The sequence below is a fragment of the Brassica napus genome, chromosome A6 (assembly GCF_020379485.1).
Source record: "Brassica napus cultivar Da-Ae chromosome A6, Da-Ae, whole genome shotgun sequence".
Classification (NCBI taxonomy): domain Eukaryota; kingdom Viridiplantae; phylum Streptophyta; class Magnoliopsida; order Brassicales; family Brassicaceae; genus Brassica; species Brassica napus.
The window spans coordinates 17,306,081-17,330,056 of record NC_063439.1 but is presented as its reverse complement, the minus strand read 5'-3'; the positions used below and the strand labels follow the sequence as shown (position 1 = coordinate 17,330,056).

At 35.9% G+C, this 23,976-nt stretch overlaps 4 protein-coding genes across 6 annotated transcripts; 2 read left to right on the top strand and 2 right to left on the bottom strand.

Moving 5' to 3' along the window:
- Positions 1–5,072: 5,072 nt before the first annotated feature.
- Positions 5,073–8,281, bottom strand: LOC106392539. The gene is made up of 8 exons (XM_048781855.1): positions 7,200–8,281; positions 6,808–6,922; positions 6,608–6,732; positions 6,400–6,481; positions 6,191–6,302; positions 5,953–6,116; positions 5,764–5,884; positions 5,073–5,695 (listed from the first exon to the last, which is right to left on the bottom strand). The coding sequence occupies exons 1-8, from the start codon at positions 7,423–7,425 to the stop codon at positions 5,357–5,359; spliced, it is 1,284 nt and encodes a 427-aa protein (XP_048637812.1). The 5' UTR covers positions 7,426–8,281; the 3' UTR covers positions 5,073–5,356.
- Positions 8,282–11,224: 2,943 nt separating this feature from the next.
- On the bottom strand, positions 11,225–11,898 carry LOC106351796 (neurofilament heavy polypeptide-like). The gene has a single exon (XM_013791533.3). The coding sequence runs from the start codon at positions 11,797–11,799 to the stop codon at positions 11,380–11,382; it is 420 nt and encodes a 139-aa protein (XP_013646987.1). The 5' UTR covers positions 11,800–11,898; the 3' UTR covers positions 11,225–11,379.
- A 1,231-nt stretch (positions 11,899–13,129) lies between these two features.
- Positions 13,130–15,174, top strand: LOC106347780 (NAC domain-containing protein 62). Its single transcript, XM_013787377.3, has 6 exons — positions 13,130–13,431; positions 13,513–13,793; positions 13,878–14,069; positions 14,150–14,428; positions 14,528–14,698; positions 14,779–15,174. The coding sequence occupies exons 1-6, from the start codon at positions 13,254–13,256 to the stop codon at positions 14,974–14,976; spliced, it is 1,299 nt and encodes a 432-aa protein (XP_013642831.2). The 5' UTR covers positions 13,130–13,253; the 3' UTR covers positions 14,977–15,174.
- Positions 15,175–16,794: 1,620 nt separating this feature from the next.
- Positions 16,795–20,479, top strand: LOC106347781. Of its 3 annotated transcripts, none has more exons than XM_013787380.3 (5): positions 16,795–17,077; positions 17,454–18,811; positions 19,064–19,168; positions 19,239–19,413; positions 19,580–20,479. In XM_013787380.3, the coding sequence occupies exons 1-5, from the start codon at positions 16,858–16,860 to the stop codon at positions 20,332–20,334; spliced, it is 2,613 nt and encodes an 870-aa protein (XP_013642834.1). In that variant the 5' UTR covers positions 16,795–16,857; the 3' UTR covers positions 20,335–20,479. The 3 variants fall into 3 exon arrangements, with proteins under 3 accessions (XP_013642834.1, XP_013642832.1, XP_013642833.1); XM_013787378.3 differs by having other exon boundaries at positions 16,795–17,116; XM_013787379.3 differs by having other exon boundaries at positions 16,798–17,116; positions 19,592–20,479.
- The last annotated feature ends 3,497 nt before the right edge of the window (positions 20,480–23,976 follow it).

The window sequence follows — 23,976 nt, the reverse complement described above, 5'->3', positions numbered from 1 at the left end:
GGCATACCTGACCAGAGCTAAGAGAAAATTTGTAACCCTAGTTTTGATTCGAAACTATATGGTAGCTGGAGAACAGAGTGATTGAACAAGACGACGGAGAAGTATATATATAGATCAGACACGCACTGCCTTCTTAGACCATCTCCAATGTATTTCTCTATTTTTACCTCTAAAATAGAGGGACTCTATAATAGAGGTGGGTTTTACTCCAATGTATTTCTCTAAAATAGAGATCTCTACATATAGAGCAAAATATAGAGGAATGCTATTTCTTCCTCTATAAATAGAGGAGAAAATAGCAATCTCTATTTTAGAGGCAAAAATAGAGATGGGTTAGAGTGGTTTTGCCTTTAAATGCTATTATAGAGGTAGAAATAGAGGTGGGTTGGAGATGCTCTTACGGATATAAACTCCGTTATCAAACAAACGGTTCCACTTACTGGGGCCTACCTCATCTACTTTTTTCCACTTCATATTATTTATTTTTTATTACTATTTTTATTTTAAAGTCCGGTGCCATAGAGCTGGATTGCGGGTCAGATCCGCCCCGCTTGACCCGCCAACCCGTGGGTTGACTGATTTTTTTGATTCAAAAAATTTGACCCGCTTGACCCGTAAGAAAAAAATATGAAATCCGCACCCGCCCCGCTTAAACCCGCGGTTGATCCGCTAGACCCGCGGATAATATTAATAATAAAAAATATTAATTTAAATATTTTTGTTAAAAATAATAATAAAATTTAATATTTTAAATATTTTTTATTAAAAATAATAATAATATTTAATATTTTAATATATTTTTTATTAAAAATAATAATATTAATCTATTTATAATTAAAATTAAATACATTTTTAAATTTTTTTGTTTAAAAATAATATTTTTAGAAAAATCTTTTTTTTTTGCGGGTTGGCGGATACCCACAGTTGAATTTTGGCCGACCCGTACCCGCCCCGCATAAAAATCACTCAATCCGCATCCGCGAACCGAATTTTTTAAATCACTCGATCCGTATCCGTCCCGCAGCGGGTCAAACGGAGCGGGGCCCGCAGATAATGATTCATATTCCCAGCACTACTGCGCCATGTTTGTCGCTCATTCATTAACTTTTCTCCGTTTATTTTTGTATTTCCTTGGCGGTGAAAAGATGGGACTCACGTGTCAGATAGTTAATTAGTTAGATTTTTAGATCTACTTGTTTATCTTTTAATAGGAAAAATTTGACTCTTAATCCAGAATTTAAAAAAAAAACAAGCCAAAGAACTTGAAAGATACGATCAACGAGCAAAAAGTTTGAATATTAATGATATATGATTCCGATCCGAGGGTATTTTTTCTGTTGTAAATGAAGGGATGATATATGATTCCAAAACATACTATTTAAGCCATGAAATTTTTGTTAAAAAAAAAAATCATGAACTCCTAATTAAACACGAAAAACCATGAGTATTCTTAACTAAGCTCTTTTAACATTTTTACTAGATCCTTTGTCCGCGCTACGCGCGGATTATATCTTTTTAAATTTTGTCTCCATATATCTAAATTGCTTAGCAAAGTTTGTAAGATATAAGTTGAGTTTTAGATTTTATAGAGAAGTATAGATTTGCTCAAAAAAAAAAAATAGAGAAGTATAGGTTTTAAAAAAACAATGATAAAATTGTTTAAAATGTAAACAAATCTAAGTATCAAGTTGTGTGGGAAAGAGAATAATAATCCGAATGATGCATGAACTAAAGTCATTCTTTGCTGCATGTTTTTGAATGATCTTTTATTCGCACTTTGAAATGCTTTATGTAATCAATTGATTTGTTGAAGTAGAAATTTGTTGCTGGTGATGAACTGAGTAATAGTTTGCCTGGAAAATATTGGATATTATTGTTCTGTTGATAAAAAATATATTTAGATATGTATTATTTCTTGATGTGTTTTAAAAAAATTATGTACCTTGGAAAAGTTTAGGAATTATGCTTGTGATGATGACAACTTTAAATTTCCTATTCTTTTTGCTTTGTAAGATGCTAAAATCTGCTGCTGCTTGTCGCACAGTATGAGTTTAACCATTGTCGACCTGAGATAGAAGTTTATGTATGAAGAGGATTATGATTTCGTTTTTAGCTATTGTGTTAGACTTGCCTGTTCAGCCGTAGACCAATCGTGGCATCAGTATTGATTTCTGGGTAGTACGGATTTATTTTTTGTATTATGAGTATCTGCCCGACAATTGATTTTGAGTTAGAATAAACATCCATGTTTGTTTAATTAATATTGGGATGACTTACTTACCTGGTAAGTAGGTGGGTGTAGTGGCTAAGCAAAATAGATTTTTGTAATTCTGAGGAGAGAAAGTGAACTGGAAATATTGGACCGATGTCTATAACTTTCGATGCTATTGTATTTTGGTCAATCTGGATGTAATACGGCAGTTGGGTGAGTTTTCGATGTCGTGAATTATGTATGACAGAAAACCCTGAAAACTCATATATGTCTCCCTCGGTCATATTTTTTGGGTTATTTGGCTGAATGTTTCCGGTGAGCCGACCTTCTAATAGTTGTCCCTGAAAGTGAACTTGTTGTGCCGAACCATTTAAGTAAATAGTGAGCAGTTTAAATCAAATATGTTGGATTGGGAAATACATATATATGTATATGCTAAAGTTTTAATTAAAGGCTTATGTGGTGGTCGTAGCACATGAAGCCGAAGCAAATTTGAGTATTATTTGTTTGGTGTTTTCTGATGTCCAAACACTTCTTATACATACTGTGATAGGACACACTGAAATCCCTTCCTTAAGTTGGTGGATTCGTTGAGGAATGTGTTGCATGTGAGATGTCACTATAAATTACAAAAGAAACTAATACATGTATTTTCAACTATAATTATTACACACAAGGATATATTTTCAAAATTAACTCAGAAAAATAAGTGTACCATGCATATATGCTTGTCTATAATATTTTATAATTAAAGAAAAAAATTTATAAATAATATTTTACAGATATGATCTTGAGATTAGAAACAAATTAATTTTTCTTTTTAATAAAAAATTAAAATTAGTATATTGAGTTTTTTTGTTTCTAATAAATAGTTAGTTAACCCTATATATAAGACAAATAATAATATAAGAAAAAAATCTAATTATATCTTAATTATATAATTATTTGTTTTAAAATAATCACATTGTAACTGCATATCTTAAGAGATATAACATGTTTAAAATAAAATTTAACAACAAATATCTCTACATATCAACAAAGGAAAAATAAATTATTAATTCGTTATTAAAATTAATTTTTGTAAAAAAATATTCATATGCTTGAGACTTTACTAAAAATTAAAAAAAAAAATTTAATATATTATTATATTAATTTGGGTAATTTGGAATCAGACACTGTAATTTGGTATTAGGAGTTTTTTACTTATTAAATGAAACATTTTGGTCATTTACATTCATGTGGTTTATTTTTGTGACTAAAACTTGAGAATTATCTATTAGGAGAATTACCCCTACTTTAATTAGAAATGTGATTTTAGATATGTTATAATATTGGGATTGAAGTTTAAAATGTTACTAATAAAAATAATATTAATAAATTGAAAATAAAAAAATTTAAAAAAGTTTCAAAAAGTATTTTCGAATTACGAACAGAAAATTTGGGGAAAAAATTAGAAAAAACAAATTTGGAAATTATTTTTTAAAAAGTTCAAATTAGCAAACACATAATCTAAAAATATAAGAAAAATACTTATTTTTATTATATTTTTATACATTTTTATCATATATTTCTCTGAATTCAACAATAATATTTTTATTTTAAATATATTAAAATTATGATTAATTTTCTTATTTGCATTTACGTTGGTTGTTGTCATATATATGTATATATATTTCAGGAAGATCAAAGAGGTAAAATGATGACCAAAATATTTTATTAAAGAGGTAAATATACATTTATACATTTATGGCTAACTAATACAAACTTTAGGGTATAGAGATAAGGGTGGAGAATTGGGACTGAAGTTTAAAATTTTATTAAATAAAAATAACACTAATAAATTAAAAATAAAAAATTTAAAAATAGTTACAAAAGTATTTTCGAAAATATACTCTTTTGCACCATAAATATATATTATAGTTCATATAGTAGAATAACGATTTGCCATATTTTGCCATATCATTTTATATACAGTTTGAATGTGTATATTGTTATCTTGAGCCTTGAACAAAAAAAAAACTGAAACCGCATAAAAAGAAAAACAAACCAATTGCTGGACCCTTGAAATTTTTATTACTTTTCTCAGAGAAACAGGCAGAAGATTATATATTTACCTGCATATTCTATGGGCTGGTCAGAGAGTGGGCTATCCATTCTGTTGAGTCGGCGATCCTCGCAACCAACCTATTACAAATTAGGTATATGTATTAGGTTTACTTTGAAAACGTGTACGTTCTTCGACATATCCAAAGAATGATGGGTTTTTTTTTGAGAGATGGATTGTTTAAGTTTTTTTATTTCATATGCAAAACAATGATGAGTTTTGGGAGAGCTTGATTAAACATAAGCTAACTATGTTTTTTTAATTTCCACAACTAAAAACACAGCAGAGCTTTATAAGATTTCATCAAAATCACTACACTCTGGTTAAACCAATCATCTCAGAAAGTTAATGAATGGCCAAAACAGAGCAAGACCAAGCTTTTCATATTTTAAAAAGAGAGCAAAATCGAATGAAACTCAAAGCTTCACCACATAGATTAAGAGCAGAACATGGTAAATTAATCAAAATCCATATATTACTGTGAAACCAATCAACACAAGGCTGAGTAATCTGAGACTGACCAAATAATAAGGTTAATAGAATTACTTAGGTTGATTGATTTTGTGTTAATAGCAAAAGAATATATCAGACACGTAATTGTAGCTAATTTTCTAAAGTGTAAGAGGCAATATTCGTGTATAAATGTGTAAATATTAGCAATCTTAACCTCACCTTTTCAAATAAATGCTTAGTATCAGCATCAGGCAAACCAGGTTCCATTTGGGTAGTATTGCAAAGAACAAATAGAGCAGGAAATAAAGTCCACATGACCCAATTTAAATATCGAACCTAAAAGTATAAAGCATCAGATACATCAATACTAAAATGTTTAACAAAAAGAAGTAGCAAACATAAGGATAACCAAAAAAGTTTTAACAAAGATAGTTCAGATGCTGCAAAGACAAAGTTTGGATATGAAAGAAACAAAGCACAATAACTTAATAAACAAACCAGTACCTAAAACTTATTAGCCACATAAGACCATTACTTAAACTGCAGCAACACACAATCACTGCATAAGAGGATAGGCTGAGGCTTTATTAGCCACTCTTGGAACGCTTTGATTCAAGTGATTCAAGACTCTCAGAGGATTTTCTAACCCTATCACCAGCAGAATGCTCAAAGCTTGTAGAAGAACCAGATTCATCACCTACACCCTTCAAAACATCATCGGACACTGCTGGAGTAGTGCCTTCTTCCAAGTGTGCTATAGCAAGTGGAGCTTCTGGTGGATGTATCTTTGTGACAGTTAAGGTTTGAGTCTTGCCTGTTAGGTTATGATCTGAGACTTTGACAATGAACTTGTGCGTGTGCCCTATCGTATCAAGTAAAGCTTGCGGAACCGGCACGGGATGGTCAGCTCCTAATCCCTCATTTGACTAACATTCAATACATTAATTTTTAGTTAGACCAATATGAGGCTCAACATATACAGACTTGAAATTACCTCAAAATATTTGGCAACCAATTCGGATGCATGCTTCCCAGTCAACTCTTTACCAGCATCACCAAGAATGGCAAAAACTGCTTGTTCACTCTTGTCATAAACAGCAATCTTAGTGAGATATCTGCAATGAAAGATGATTAGTTATTATTTCTTGCAAAAAGTAGATAAAACACTGTCTAAAATACTTACTGAGGAACGCCTGTAACCTCCCTTTTCACACACTTCTTATTGTTGCAAATCAGTGAAGTAGGCCCTTTGATTGCCTTACTATTACATCCACCGCAAGAAATATAATACCAAGAAGAACTCTGGACAATATCATCTATAGTTGCTGTGCACTCAAACCAAGCAACCTGCAAAATTGAGAAAAATATTCATAAATACCCAAGCATGTCACAATGAATGATAAAACAGATCAACCTTGTACCTTAGCAGTCTCCTGCTTGATGTAAGTGTATAGCTCCTCTAGTGTTACTGGCTCAGGCTTAGTGACAACCTCTGCCGTAATCTTATTAGCAATGTCCAAGTTAGAGCTCAGCCTGAGGAAATTGAGGAACACAAAAATATGTTAGAGAGTCACATGAAATGACAAAGCAGAAGCTGTATGAAAAATGATCTGACTACAGAAATGCCTACCATGCAAGATAATCCTTGGTAGGCTGGACATCAGTATCCATAAACACTCTAGATGATGCCATAGAAGCAAGAGCAAGGGTTCCTGATCATAACAAATAAATTGATTACCAACAAAAAAAATATAAAGGAAGAAAGCTATAGACTTGCAACGATTATTTCATTGATATTATCACATATTGTATTGAAACATTTTAAGTAAAATGATAACCTCCAAGATGTTTAGGGTTTACTGTGGTGACCAAAAGAACGGTTGGAGTCCGTCCATACGATATGAACTTCTGGCAGAACTCGGATGCAGCATTGTCCCATAGATAGAGCTTCATCACTGGTCCGCTGTGTAAGGATAAAAACCATTTGTTAAAAAAAGCACACAGAGATTGCGTCTAAAAAATAAATAAACAAACTTACTCATGTGTTTGTACATGAACACACAGATGCCGCCTCTCTGCTATGTCAACTTCATCAAGAGCAGTGTGGTCAGTGATAGTCTGCCCATTCACCAGTTTCATGTGGCCAACATAATCTGAAATAGAATATATAAAGGTCCCAGATATCAGACTTATACAACTAATATCATTTCAAACGTATATAGAAGTTATTCATCAGCTGTTCACAAATCACATATCTACTATAAATATGTAAAAAAACTCATTGAAATAGTAGTTACTGGATGTGATTAATTATTCTAACCAAAACATAAATATGTAACAAAATGAACTGAAATAGTAGTTACTGGAGGTGATTAATTATAACCTAAAGATCTAAGTATGAACACACAAAAAAAAGTCAGCAGAGCTTACCATAAAGATCAAGTCTGCGGTCGCAGTTGGCCTGAAACTCCTCGTAGCTATGGAACCTGAACCTGTCTTCGAGAATTGGGACCGGATGGTTCTCGAGAACTTTCAAATCAGAGTTCCAAGAGAACGAAATGGTGGCCCTATGATCAGCAACCCGAAACTGGACTTTGCTTCTGGATCCAAAGAAGTTACTCAGTTTATAAATAGAACCTGATGTCAGTTTATACATCCCAACCCGACCTGCTGTAATAAAACCTTGGATGACAGTTCCCTATAAATCATTTGGAATTGACATTATCAGAAATACCATCTCAATCAACCAATTTTAAAACAGTAGAAATTAATAAAGAACAATTTTTAGAAGAACCTCTTCGTCAATAAGAAGCATCTCCTGTCCGATGAGTTCTTTCGTGTTTGGATTTCGAGCCTCCCAAAAGTGAATCAGACGAAACCTCAGCTCAGCTTCGTGTGGGCCGAATGAAACATCTCTGAAGAACATCGATCGGTCGCCATGCGCGGAGGAGAGAGCAACAGCAGATTTTTGCTTCTTCGGAATGTCAGATGAAACAACACTCTTGCCGTTAGGTTTCGCCGCAATCGCCGAGGCAGCAGTAGACTTCCCGTGTGGCTTCATAGTCACGGAGGAAGCGAACGTCTTCTCGTTGGTCTTCTGATCGCTGGAGACCGCAGAGTTGTCTTTGGATTCCATCGAGATAGTTACTTGAGAGAATCTTATGGATTTTAATGGAAACATAAACTATGGAAAGAGATTTATAAATAGAGAAACGAAGAGGAAGGTGAAAGGAATCCATTGATTAAGTTCAATAAGATGATTGATTAGATCAGATAGTGGTGAAACGGATCTGGAGAAGAGTAACGAAAGAGGTGGAAGGGGAAAGGCAAGAGAAGAAGAAGATACGACAGTCGGCTGAGAAGAAAGAAACGATACTTTGGAAAATTGTTGGTGATGACCTGGGCTTAAAATATTTTTAAAAGCCCACTAAATCAGATTAGTTTTTATGACCCAAACACATATTCAAAAACTCGTATTTCTCTAATGAAATCTCTAATGAAAATATACAAAAACGTTTGTGACGTGGAGTAACCAAGCTGTGGGATTGGCTATAATTAACTGTCCTACGTGGACACCTTAGAATGCCATGATATCTGGCTTTTAGTAGTGTTAGATTAAGCAGCCGTAGATTATTATTTAGCAGACGACATTGTTTTGACAAAACAAAATAACCATAATCTAAACCTTCAAATCTCCAATTCATCTCCCTCAAATCTCAAATTCTCTCACTTCTTCACAATCTCAAACATCTTTTTCTCTCTTCACAAAACTGAAAACTCTATAGAAAAAGATGGGTCTGAAGGAGAGAGATAACTTCCTTATCGATAAGGAGGAATGGTCGAGTAGAGTCAAAAAAGTTCAAACCAAAAATATCAGAGGTGAAGATATTCGAGCCAAAAAGACTATAGTTGAAACAACTGTAAAAAGAAAAGAGGGAGGAGATGAAGAAGGAGAAGCAACTGGAGAAGATGATTGTGAAGCTATTGTGGATGATGATAATGATTAGTTAAAAGAGGAAGACGAGACCAGTGGAATCAGAGTTGATGAAAAAGATTGTTCATATTTAAAAGTTTATTTTGGGGATGTTGCTAGAGAAGCAGAAGAAGCAAGTGATGTGAATAGTGGCGACGACATATGGGATGAAGATATTATTCACGACTCGTTATCATCTTATGACGATGAAGAAGCTGTGGTGCGTAAAGAGATTTGTGCCAACACAGTCGACAATGAAGAGTTCTTGTTTCTGGAGCAATGCCAGCCCTGATGGGAAGTACGCCAAGCACCAGCTTACAGCCCATCCAAAAAACTTGGAAAACCCAGCCTTTTTAAAACAAATTATTGATATATATGGTATTTTAGTAAAAAAATATACAAAATAGGCCAAGTTTTAGAAAAATGCTTGTGGTCTTTCTCATGTCAGGAGTAGCTCCGCTACTGTTTTGGAGAAGACGTTTGACAGTGATGCTGCCTTTAAGGTTGCTTTGCTAAGGTACTCTTTACGGACTAGATACTAGATACGACATTAAGCTTTACAAGTCTTCATCGAAACAGTTTGGTTAAATGTTCAGACAAAGAGACAGAGTGTCTATGGAGAGTGTATTTCTCTAATGAGAGAAGGAAGCACAAAATGTAGATCAAACTATACATCAATGAGCATATATGTTTGAGATCGGGCCACTCAAAGATGTTATAATGTCATTAATTGCTTCAATATTTGAAAAGAGATTAAAAGTAAACCTGAAGTTCACAAAAAAAAAAGGCTGATGAAATAAAGAGAGAATTCAATTTAATTGTCACCGAGGAGCAATGTGCAAAAGCTAGATCAAAACTATACGGAGAAAGAAAAATAGGCCATAAAATACACTTCTCTCGCATATACGATTATAAGACAGAGGTTGTGAAAACGAACCCATCTTTGTGAAAACGAACCCATATTCTATGGTAGGGATTGAGACCATTTCAAGGAAAACTCCAGCAAGCAAACAAAGGTTCAGTGGCATATATGTTTATTTTATCGCAAAGGGAAGCTTGGATAGAAAGTTGTTTTTTATTAGTATGTTTCTTATTATACCATCAATATTTGTTAAAAAAGTATTTACAAAAACATTTACAAAGTATTTACAAGATGTTAATGTTCACTAAATGTTTTTACTCAATTCTCATATTGATCTTTCGAAGAGTATTTGCATTTTGAATTTATATATCTTTAAAATAATTATATGTACTTTATTTTATTTTATATCAAAACATTAAAAAATTATTTTATATCCAAAATTAATTTTAATTTTTATAATATTAAAATATTAAATTTTTTAAAACAATAATATTTCACTCTTAAAATATAATTTTCATTACTTTAATAACAAAAATATAAAACTAATAAATATAATATTAGATATAAATATATTTATATTATCTATAAATAAAGAAATTATATATCATATATTACTTTTTATTATAATCTTATATATGAATAATTTACTGCTTGACCAAGAACTTTACTAAATATATTAGTGATATCATAATTCTTCTATAGCATACTGGTTACTGCTTTATCATAAGCTATACCAACCAAGAGAGTTAGTAAATGATATAAAATTTTGGTCTCTTTTATTTTAAATTAAGAAATGGTTTTATTTCTAACAATAATGGTAAATAAATTAATTAATTAACTAATAATGTAAAAACAATTTTGGGGTTTTTTCAAATATTACTCAAAATTTGGAGTCAACCCCAAAAGTATTCACGTTTTTTTGAAAATTTCATTTGCCCTATTCACCTTAGAAGTTAGATATTCACGAAACACCATTGTTTTTTCTGAAAATGAGTGTTTTACTCTATCATCCTCATATTCATCAAGAACAACCAATATGAAGCTATTAATGCACCAAAAATTTGATTTTTACTCTTACTATCTCATTTCTTATGCACATAATTCACATCTCTTTCATTTTCTTTTTACATTCATCAAAAAAACCACGATTTTGATTCTAAACTTTGTAAGGGATCATATAAACATTGAATTTCATGATTCTTGATCATTCACGAGTGGGTCACTTTCGTTGTGAAGTTGTGTGTTTTGAGATGATGGTAAGCAAGTTATCTCACAAGTTCAACGCATGAATCAAATTTTTTTTTCAGATTTATTTGCGAATAAGACTTCTCTAGATGAATTGCCTAGAAAACTTTTCTAACTTTTCTTTGTTAAAAAAAAAACGAAAAGTCTTCTCGGATAAACATATTAGTTTTGAAATTAACCGAAATTTGTTAGAAATTTAACTTTTTGTAAGACTTCCCGATAAGTCTTATTTACTGTTAGATGAAGTCTTCTCAATTTCGCAAGAAGTCTGTGACTGTGTAGATTAGTTTTACAAGAAGACTTACCGAGAATAGAAGCCCACATCTTAATTCAAACACTAAAATACCAAATCGGCTAAAGAAATGCTGATTATAATTTTTCACAAAGCAAAACTGATTAATAATTAACTGAATCAAAGAATAATCATTGTGAAATACAAAGAACAAACGAAGCCGATTAAATCAATTAGTAGCAAATCGAATCAAAGTGGTATACAACAACATTCAAAATATTCTCACAGATTTAATCAATCAAACAGCGACAACCGCTTCTTTCTCTTCTTTAACCGGTTCAGCCTCGGCCGTTTTCGTGGCTTCCACGTCAACCTCAACCTTTTCCGGTGTGGCAACGACAACCGCCTCCACCGCTGCTTCAGCGTTTTCTGTTGCAGCCACATTCTCCGGTGCTGCAGCCTCACCAGCAGAAGATGACTCTTCCACGGCCGCTGCAACCTCTGGCTCAGCAGCAGGAGATGTTTCCTTAGTCGGCTCGACCTCAGATGCTTCTTTAGGTTCGACAGAAGTTGTTTCAGTCTCTGTCTGGTTCTGTTTCTCACTGCTTTCTTCTGTGTTGTTTTCTTGTACAACGGTTTCAGAAACAGGCTTGTTAGGAACAGAGCTTTCTTCGTTGTTCATGTCTGATTCCTTGGGTCTACTCGCACAGCCACCCATTATTTAGTTTTCTTTTTGGTTGGGTTTAGGCTGTGCAAAGTGAAAAAATTACACAATATTTTATTGTTGACCCGAGGACTGAACAGATGAAGAGGACATGGTTCGGGTTAAATAGATGAAGACGGGTCCGAACTTTATGGAAAGCCTTCGATCTAGTCTTGTGTGCTGAGAAATTTAATTTGGAGATTGCTAAGATTAGTTATCTACAGAAGGTTAGAGACTTATATTAGAGATTAACAGATAGACTCATGAGCAAATTTAGGGTTTCTGTATTTGAAATTGATATGGTCAAACTCAGACTTATGGAAGAAGTTTTGTGGACCACGAGATTTTCGCCCTGTTTTTAGTCGTTCCTATAGTTTACTGTATCTAACTAAATTAAAATACTGATTATCTTCCAAGTTTGGTTCAAGTTCAACTTTAGAGGCAGAATAAAATACCGGTTTAGTCAAATAAAGTAATTACTTTTCTTTATGTGTAAAGCTTTGTCAATGTCTTTTGAATAACTAGGACAATCAGTATTGTTTCTTTTGAGTAATGAGTTCTCCCTGAGCTTGCAGACAAAAAAAAAAGGAGTTAACTCCCCGAGCCGTCTCTTTCTGTATCTCCAGGCAACTTGAATCTGCGTAGCTGCTCGCACCCTGCAATAAGGAAACTCATACCTTATTGCTCCTCATCATGCAAGTTGTAGTCCATAATTAAAAGTTTGTGAAGCCAAGACACGTGACCACGTCTGCAACAATTTTTTTGTTCTTTCATTGTCGTCAAGGTCCTTTTTTGGTAGTATATAAGAAACGGTAATATCACTAACTTCAGTTTCTTCTAATATCTGGGGAAATTAGAACGTTATTACAACTAATTAACGTTTATAAAAAACTAATTAACGTTTTCGCTACAGTAGGCCAGACGAAAGTGCTCCCTAACATACTCAAATGGTTGCTGCTGCGTGCTTCATAATAAAGATCGTGGAAAGTTTCGAATATTCAGAGAATAAAAAAAAAGACAACTTCCCCCAAAAAGTCAAGATCAAGAAATCGAACCTTCCGAGAAACTCAACATCTGAGAGACCGACAGCGAAACTTCAATCCCTCTTCCACCTGTCATCATGCCATTTGTTATCTGACATAACACTTACCAACATGTCATACTAATTCCCTATTTTACCCCTAATTCTTGTAATTGTTACTGAGTCATCAAACTTCCTATTTACCTATCGTAAAGGGTAAAGTCGTACTTTTATTTCCTTCCATACGCGTAATGTACTCGGTTAAGCGCGTGCACTTCACGCGTTGCTCTCATCACCTCTATAAAGTATAAACCCAAAGAAAAAGAAAAAAAGAAAATCAAACTTCACATCTTCTTCTTCACTTTACCAAATAGAACCCGATCTTAGGTTTTAAAACATCTGTAAAATTTGAAATAGCATCTCTGATAAATAAAAAGAAATCGCAACAATGAATCAGAATATTAAAGAACTATCGCTAGATTCCTTACCAGTGGGATTAAGATTCCGTCCAACGGACGAGGAGCTAGTCCGTTACTATCTCCGCAGGAAAATAAACGGTCACGATGACGACGTCAAAGCCATTCGAGAGATCGATATCTGCAAATGCGAACCTTGGGATCTACCTGGTACACCTAACTTTCTTCTTCTTCTTCTTCTTCTTTAGTAAGTAGTGTGTGGACTAAATCAAAGCTTTTTGGTTGTTATAGATTTTTCAGCGATCAAAACAAAAGATTCAGAGTGGCTCTTCTTCTCCCCATTGGACCGGAAGTACCCTACCGGAAGTAGACAGAACCGGTCAACGATCGCAGGCCATTGGAAGGCCACAGGAAAAGACCGGAAGATCAAATCCGGCAAGAACAACGTTATCGGATTGAAGAGAACCCTGGTTTTTCACTCTGGTCGTGCTCCTAAGGGAACGCGAACGAACTGGGTTATGCACGAGTATCGCGCCACCGAGCACGACCTGAGTGGCACCAACCCTGGCCAGGTATTAAAAAATCTAGAGGTGTAATAACTAAACTGGTTATGTAAGTGTGACTTAATAATAATGTGTTTGTTTTGATAAATGCAGAATCCGTTTGTTATATGCAAATTGTTCAAGAAACAAGACCCAAGTTTAGTGGAAGAAGCTGTCTCGTCTCCCACATCTTCCCCAGATGAGACTAAAGTGGTCGTTGAAGCACAAGGGGTGAAGCCTGAGTCTTCTCTTGTGATCTCTGGTGATTCTCATAATGGTGCTTGGAATGAGGCTACAACCTCCCAGGTGAGTTTTCTTCTTATCTCAATTCTCATTGCTTCGTGGTTTTGTAAACTAAACGACATTTTTATTTTGATGTGTCACAGCTTGGAGATCTTGATTGGCTGTCTTTTCCAGAGCTGGAGTCCCTGACAGTGTTCTCTCCATTACACGAGCTTGGATCCTCCTCCTCCTCTTTAAACGCATTTCTTCAGCCTAGCTCTAGTGACCATGACAACACCTTCCAGATTCAGACTCAGTACGGTACAAACGAAGAAGATACATATGTATCCCGCTTTCTCAATTCGGTTCTTGATTTCCAAGACGATTTAGAGGATCAAGACTTTGTTTTCCCGTCTGAGTTCGACGGTGCAGTTCCAGATCAGGTTCGAAACTCATAACTTCATTTTGTGTGTGTTTCATTAAGAAAACAGTATCTCTAACTAACTCTTATTAATATATATTATATATATAATTCGTTGCAGACTGCACCAGCGTATCAGCAACAGCGCTCGGCAGGTGACATGAGCGATGATGTTTCAAGAACTGGTATCAAGTTACAGCCTCGGCGGGAACAACCCTCAGGTTGTTCCACTGACTATATAATCCATGGAAACGCCTCAAGAAGGTTGCGTCTGCAAACTATCAAGAGAGAGGTGAGAGTAACAACCATTTTCACATGAATTATTACTCTCTGTGAGATTAGTATGGTAACAAATAAATGGTAACTACACAGGTTGAGGATACGGACGGGGAAGCTATAAAGAAGGGGAAGCTAATGAGATCAAAGAACAGAACCGGATTCTTGTTTAAGAAGATTATATCCGTGAGATGTTCATACGGAGGACTTCTTAGGGCGGCCGTTGTTGCGGTCCTGTTCTTGATATCAGTGTGCAGTCTAACCGCAGACTTCAGAGCTTCACTGATGATCTGAAAACCGTAAAACCTTGTTGTTGTATATACTTTATAGTGGTTCTTTTTTGTTGTTGTTGCATGTGGTTGTTGTTGGTTTCAGTTTTCACCTTATCCGGGACCAGTTTATGAGGGTAACTTGCGTATACTGTATAATGTGGCTACTTCTTGACTTTGCATCAGTAATGTTTTTAAATAGATAAGTTCTCTTCTTTTTTCATTCTGACATGTATCTGTGGAATTTCACAGATACTCCAATTTATTATATAACTAGTTTGGAAATTGCTTTGTGTTCTTCTGAAAATTTTGATGGGGAAACAAACTTCTTGCCGTTTACTATCTACTTGGCTTTGCTTTCATTGTATTTTGATATTCTATACGAAATTGGCTTGGCGTTTGGTTTACCAGGAGTGGGCAGAAAACCCGCAGAACCCAAACCGAACCAAAGTATATGTTAATTTCATTTGGTTAAAGATTTTATCAACCCAAAACCAAACTGGAAAACCATAAGTATTTTTTAATTAAATTAATTAAATATACTAATAATATTAAATTTAATATATTTAACCATTTAGCCTAAACAACTAAACATAATTTTATACATTTACTTTAAAATAAATAAAATAAGCACAACTAAAAATAAAATAAAAGAATATGAATCTCATACATTAACATCAAAACGGAAAAGTTATTTTATAATTTTTATATTAGGCTTAAAAATAATAATATAAAATTATTGAATTACATTTTCTACATTTTATTGTGATGTTTGGTTTACGTTTAAATACGAAGGAAATAATAATTTAGCATCAAATGATGATTTGTTTATTTTTTTTTATATTTATATTTTTGTAGTTGAACTAGAACAAAACTAAAAAGTTAATTCGGTTGAACTGAAAAATACAAATAAAACCAAATTAAACCAAACCAAACACAAACCAAAGTAGAACCAAATCAAATCGAACAAAAACCAAATCATATTAATTTGGGTTGATTTTGGTTCAAGATTTTTTAGATCCAAATAAATCAAACCAAACCAAACTGAACCTATAATTAAACCGAAATGCCCACCCCTAGGTTTACATGTGAGACGAAAGAAATGAAGACGTGATTGTTCACAAGGAGGCACTTAGTTAAACAGTATGCTTTTTTTCATTTATTTGTACATTTAGTGTTTTGGGTTGATCAATAAAAAATATTCAAATGGAAATCTATTTTGTCAACCAGGAAATATATAAAAAGTTAAAAGAGATTAAATATTATATTTTTTTGTCTGAATTGTTAGTTTGTATCTTTTTATTAAACAACTAGGTGTACGCCCGCACATGTGAATATAAGCATCTTATTATTAATATATGCTTACTAATTTAATAATTACAATAATAAATTATTATTTATGTTTTCATTTAAATTTTTTTACGTATTATTATTTTTTGAATGTTTTTTTGTAAACTAAATTTATTATTAAAAATAAATCTCAAAAATCATTCATCTGTAAATTATATAAAATTAAGAATTTTATTTGATTAATATTTAGTTATGTGTTTTCTGTTTTTTTTTTAATTTTAAACTTTTTATTAAAAGATATTTTTCGAATAAGAATACAATATATATATAGAAATTAATTTTATTTTAAAATATATTTTCTAAATTTTGCATAATTCTTATTACTATTAATTTTAGTTACAGATTTGTGGTGATAACTAATTTGTTACTTAAAAAAACATTTTTCATTATATTAGTCAAAGATAATTACATGGTTTCTCTGGGCCATTAAACGGCCCATTAAGGGACTTCCAATGTTTATCTAACTATGATAAGTGATTAACTTAGCTGCAGAGACACTTTTATTTTCTTCTATCACACCAGTCGCTTCTACTTTTTGGGGTGGGAGAGAAAAACGATGGCAGATGGATATGGCTACGGCTACGGCTACGGCGGTTTCTCTGGAGTACCGTACCCGATCTTTCTTACCTCTCCGTCTCCTCATCCTCCAACTTCTGCGCCGCCGATCCAACCTTTTGATTCCTCCTATGATCCAAACCAAGGAGGGTTTGATCCGATGATTTCTCATGGCTCTTATCACCGATCGCCGGCTGATTGGTCCAATCATCCATCGTATGGTGATAATTCTCGCTCTCAGACGCCTTCTTCATCGTTTGGTATATATATATATCTTAATCCCCTTTTGAAATCATATTTGGGGGTTTAACTGTTTAGTGTTTAAATAGTACTGTGATAGGTTCGAACTGTGGGTTTTGAGGGGAGAGATTTAATTTGATGTTATCGGCTTTAGAATTTTCACCCGCCATGTTTGTTTTGATTCAGTACATGCTAATTTTTCGTCTCATGACCTGCTCTGTTAATAATAATGTATGATAATGAGTTTACTGTTTATTGGATCATTGTTTCTCCGTGAAAACACATTTTTTTTATTTCCTCTAATGTTTTGGTTCTTTGTTCGAAGATTTAACGCAGTACGGATTTGTGTTCTTGCAGGAAACCGTGGTCCCAGGGCTGAAGATTCTCATAAAGACATGTTCTCACCGAGTGGATTTAACCCTTCAAGGGGATCATCATCTGATGCTGTGCCATTTCCCACTGAGAATTTCTTAGAGAGGCAACGCTATGAGTGGGTGCCTTACACCTCAGCTTCTTTAGCAGATATGCTTATCAGAAATTCTCAGGAACCGTTCTATAAGCCTATGCCGCCTTCTGGTGTTAATGCTTTTGATGATAAACGTCCAGGATATTACCATCATCATGGCTATGATAAACCTGAGAGTATGAATGCTCCCCCTGGTCTTTCCGTGGAGCCTTGCGTACCTGTTCCGTCTTTACCAATGTCTAGCATGAAAACTGAAGCTCTCTTTGATGGAAGTCAGACTGGGCTTCGTTTAGGAGATGGGAGATCATTCTTTGGTGATGCACCTGAGAATATTCAATCTAGCTTGCACGGTTCTTCTGTTGAACCGGTGAATTTCGACGTGTTGCTTGGATATGGTGAAGCCACTGGTCATGTCAAGCCTTTGTCCGAGAAGACTGTTGGCTCGCCTAGTTCAAGGAGTCTCCGTTCTTCCCTCCCGCCACAATTCAATGTCGAGTCCTCGGGTTCTCTGTTTAAGGAAAAACGAGAAGGTAGTGGTGTCTCCTCCCTTTATCAGATGCCGAATACGTTGGTCGCTGACATTGAGAATGGTATTTCTGAGAGCTCCTTGAAGAATGCGATTGAAGATTTGAATTCCAATGAGCATAGATCCTGGAACCACTTCATGGTATCTTCTGAGGGGCCTTCAGCTCCTACTGTGTTTTCTATGGGAAGTGAGCCATGTGGTGCAATGAAAGCGGATAATGGCTATGCTGCTTATTCAGCTGTCAACTATAAAACCCCTTCCGAAGGTAGTGCTATTCAGCCTAATGAAGATGTTCAAGCCGGTGTAGAGACATGTAAGCCCCAGGAACAACTGTTCGATACGATGAATAGAGCTAAGAAGACCAGTTTGTTGACAGATCTTTGTATCAAAGGGAGTAGTAGATCTGATGGAGATGATGTCTCAACTGGCCGATCACCTGAAAAGCATTTAAGTGATGAAGGAGATTTCCCATCCCCGCCTTCTTCTCCAAGAGTTTCTTCCGTGATTAATGCCATGCATAATCTGTCAGAAGTGCTTGTATATGAATGCCTCAACAATGGGAGCTGGCTGATGCCGGAACAACTTGAGAACCTTGATAAAGTAGTAGAGAATCTCACCAAGTGCTTAAAGAAAATCACCAGTAACAAGACAATAGCAGGGGAAGCATCAGTTCCAACTCCAGCTATGAATGTTTCATGTCCAAACGTGGTTGATCTTAATGAGGTATGTGATGCAGCTCGACCCTGACATTTATGAATTATATCGTAGGTCGAAGTTAAGCAGATACTTATTTGCATGCTCTATGAGCGCATCATTTATTTCTTATGAGCAGCACTTGAGTTTTCACATGAGAATAGGTCAATTCTTGATCTGTGTGCTATGTTCCGGAGCTATTTGTTTTTTTTTTTTTTTGGATAGATGAAATACATTGATTGTTCTTGTTTGCTATTAGTTGCTTAAGAATACACTTTTCAGGCCCCAAATGTAGTTGCTAAAGACTGTCAAGGATTTAATGTCAAGCCACTAGACAGCTTTGGACTCAAAGAACCGGTGGTTAAGGATACGACTGATTTGACCCAGGTATTTACTTACATAATATTTGTGCCATATTTGTAAACTCTTTCTTTTATACGGAATCTTAACTTTGCAGAGTATTAAGAACATACTTACTTCCAAATTTCCTGATGGTGAAGAAATTCACCCACAAACACTCTTGTACAAGAATCTCTGGCTCGAAACTGAAGCTGCCTTATGTTCCTCGACTTGCATGGCTCGCTACCATCGTATCAAGAACGAGATTGATAATCTCAAATTGCAGAATAAAGGTTGGTAACTTTATAACTTACTCTGGACGTTATCTTGCAAATATTATTCAAAAGTATTTGTTTTACTTTTACTTTTCTCAGAACACCAAACTGAGACAGACACATATATACATACAAGTTACAGTCATCTTTTACTTTTAACAGTTCCATATTTTACATTTCTCAGAGGTCTCTGCAGATGCATCAACCTTTATGCAGGAGCCTTTTCTTAACCCGACGAAATCGGTTTCCATCATAAATACTGCAGAACAGGAGACGACTGAATCACTCATTAAGCACGGGAGCTATGGTGGGAACAATGTAGTGACAACGAGTCATGACGCACCACAAAGCTTTAAATTCAACTCTAATCCCGTGGATGCAGTATTTTCACTTATGTCCAGAAGCTTTACCGGTGGTTTAGAACAGGAAAATCATGGGAACGTCAAGCCCACAGCAGGGGAAAAGTATGATGACGTTATAGACCGGTTTCAGATTCTGAAGCTTCTGGAAACAAAGCGCAAACTCAAATCTCAGAACTGCCCGGATTCAGATATTGGTGTTGTAAACAGGCTTCAGATTCTGAGGCCGCAGGAAACAGATTGCAAACTCAATTCTCAGAACTTCACAGAGACGAGAGAGGATAATCCAGATCATCAACCTTCGGAGATGGCTAAAATTGGCAGAAGCAGCCACGTGACTGATGTGATGGATAGATTTCAGATACTAAAACGCCGAGAAGCTGAGCAAGTTCAGAAGAGCTTGGACACAAATTCAGATTCAGATTCAGAAGACGATCAGCCAAGAAACAAGACGCAAATTTGTGATCACCTCTGGCCAGACTCGATGATGACAGTAGGTAGAGATTCGCAGAACGAGATGCACGTCGGTGCTGAACCATCTGGATACTCGGACTGGGAACATGTCCTCAGGGATGATTGATTACTGGAACTTCCTTGGACAAGCAGTTTCGATCCTTTTTAATTGCTTTGTTTGTGTATAAATAAAACGGCTTTGTGTGACTGACATTAAATGAAACTGTGTGGAGTGGTATTTACTGTCTTTAAATTTGATGTGTTGTTCCTAAGTTTTACAAAGCGAGAGGGAGGGAGGGAGATTCATTATTGTACTAACAATGTCTCCATCGACATGCTCCCTTGAGTGCCATGACAGAGCTTTGCTGCGTGAACTCCAGCCTGAGTCAAGACCATGTCAATGTCAACACACACACATAGGCAAGGCAATGTTGCATTAAAGCGTTTAACTGTTTCCTGTTTCGTTTGCCAAGAATGGTGTCTCTGATCACAAGTTTGATTTCTGATTCCATGCAACCTTAATTTAAGTAAATATACATAAACATTAGGGTTTGTCTATAGGGTTTGCAATTGGGCCATAACCTAAGAACTTTGTAGTATATATATTATTGACCAGTTCCTCCTCCCTACCAACATTATTAATTATTGCTCTCTCAATAGGGTTTGTCCACCATGAGAAAACAGCAGAAGCATGTCTCAAAGACGGCTAATCCCAAAACTCGATCAGTTGAGAATTGAGAGTCGATCCCAGCTGATCTCATTTTGAGATTTTCTCGAGGCTAACCGCAAAATCTCTATCGAGATTTCGTCGCCTGTCCAAGGAATGGGCTTCTATTTTCTGTTAGTAGAAACTTCGCACATTCGTTCTTGACGAGGTCTTCCGCACGTCCGCGTCTCTTGTTCACGTTCCATGTTGACTGTAAGTTGTTTTCCTATTCGGCAGCTCAACCTCGAAATCCAGACCAGGACTTATCTCATCTAGTTGTCGATAATCATATGCCTATCCCGACCAGAATGGGGTCCTTTCTGATTCATCGCCCTGTCAGTGGCTTGATATGTGGTCAAAACGTGGATGTAATGATTCAAAGATGATTATGATATGTAACCCTAGCACAGGACATGTGAAGATCTACAGCGATTTGATCTTCTTCTCCGATGTAACCTCGAACCAACACGTGATATGTTGACCCGGTGTTCACCGCACCACACCGTTAACTAGGTGTGGCCGCTATAGCTCACCGGAGCTGGGATCAAACCAGCAAATACTAACCGCTCACAAGCGAGCTCCGATTTACAGACTCGATCGCGATCTCTCTCACTCTAACTGCTGCGACTGATACAATCCTAATCAGTTCACATCATCTAACAAACTCAAAGCTCGTTAGCTCTTATACTACGAGCTAACTCGCTCATCACACATGCGTACGGTTTACTAAGAGAGAGACCGGTTCAATTGGACTTACAAGACTTAACCGGATCAACTATAATCCTATCTAACCAATCAACCTAAACCTTCCGAGTCATGTAGAGTATCTCTATCTTGTCTACAACCTTCAAATCTCCACCTTAGACAAGATACCTTCATACATACCTGATGAAGATCTTTGATGAAGTCAGCACATTCCTCTTTACCGAGACATTCTTCTTATACGTCCTTTACCAGACGATCCTTGTAACCTTAACCGGTCACAAGCACTCCTTTAGTTCTTGGAGACTCGAAGCAACCTCAGTGCTTCGCGGAATTTGAATACTGGTAACACCTTCGTGAAGATATCTGCAGGATTGTACTCTGTTGCTATCTTCAAGACTTGTACTTCACCCGCAGTTATGAGATCACGAATGAAATGATACTTTGTCGCAACGTGCTTCGTCTTCTCGTGATATACAGCATTCTTTGATAATGCTATGCCACTTTGTGAATCACAGAAGATCTCTACAGAATCTTGCGGGAAGCCAAGCTCTTCTGCAAAATGCTTCAGCCACACACCTTCTTTCACAGCATCAGACAGAGCAATGTACTCTGCTTCCGTAGTTGACAGAGCCACTACCTTCTGAAGTGATGACCTCCAGCTTATGGGATTGCCTCCTGCTGTAAAGACCATCCCAGACGTTGACCTTCGTTGATCTAGATCGCCATTATAATCTGAGTCTGTGTAGCCTTTAATAACGAACTCTCCTTTCTTCTTGTAACTCAGTCTAGTATCAAATGTTCCTTTTATATATCAAAGAACCCATTTGACTGCTTGCCAGTGATCCTTCAATGGCTTCGACATGAATCTACTGATTAGACCAACTGCATATGCAAGATCCAACCTCGTTCCCACCATAGCGTACATTACACTACCCACTGCGCTTTGATATGGAATCTTGCTCATGTAATCAGCCTGATCCTTTAGTTCCTTCTCTGTTCCAGACTTAAGCTTAAAATGAGCTCCAATAGGTGTAGTAACTTGCTTTGCTTGATCCATATCAAAATTTGACAGTACCTTCCATAAGTAACTCTCTTGAGAGACCCACAACTCGTCTGTCTCTCTGTTTCTGTGTATCTCCATCCCTAGTATCTTCTTCGCATCTCCTAGGTCCTTCATCTCAAACTCAGAACTCAAAATTTTCTTCAGTCGATCCACTTGAACCTTATCAGCTGAAGCAATCAAAATGTCGTCCACGTAGAGAAGCATATACACATAAACTCCTGAACTGTTCTTCTTGAAGTATACACACTGATCATACTCACTTCTCGTATATCCTTGAGCTCTGACAAAATCATCGAATCTCCTATTCCACTGCCGAGGTGACTGTTTCAAACCGTACAAAGACCTCTTCAAGAGACACACTTTCTGAGGATTCTTCTTGTCTACAAAACCCTCCGGTTGATCCATGTATATGGTTTCATCAAGTAACCCGTGGAGGAAAGCCGTCTTGACATCCATCTGCTGAAGCTCCATGTTGAAATGTACCACTGCAGACATAATGTATCTTATTGACACATGCTTGACAACTGGTGCGATGATCTCTTGAAAATCCACGCCTTCTCGCTGCGAGTAACCTTTCGCAACTAGACGTCCTTTGTGCCTTGGTGGCTCAACTCCTACGATTCCTGGTTTCCTCTTAAACACCCATTTACAGCCAATTGTTTTCTGTCCTTCTGGTTTATCAACTAGGACCCATGTTCCGTTCTTCTTTAACGAAGACATCTCATCACCTGCAGCTTCTTTCCAAAGATCACTATCAGGATCTTCCATTGCTTCTCTCCAAGAAGATGGTTCTGTTATTCCGTCTTCAGGTAAATCACATATATAACACGCATATATGTCTTCCCCATCAGCTGCATCGCACTCATAATCTTCGAGTCTCTTCAGAGGCCTCACCTGTCTCCTTGTTCTATCTTTTGCTAACTGATACTCCCCGAGATATTCTCCACATTCTTCTTCATTCTCAACTGATGTCTCTGTAGCTCCACCTTCAGATTCTTTCGATGCTTCTTCAGTAGCTCCACCTTCCAACTCCAAACTTATCAATTTTGGAGCTTCACGCCTTGAACTATCATGAGATGTAGACTCACGTCTGTCTTCTTTGTATACTATCTCCTCCCTGAAGACTACATCTCTTGATATAATGACTTTCGTTTCTTCAGGGATCCACAGCTGAAAACCTTTAACCCCTTCGGGATAACCCGTGAAGTAACCCCTCTTTGCTCTTGGATTTAACTTGCCATCACTTGTGTGTACAAACGCTAGACACCCAAATCTTCTTAAGTCTTTAAAATTCG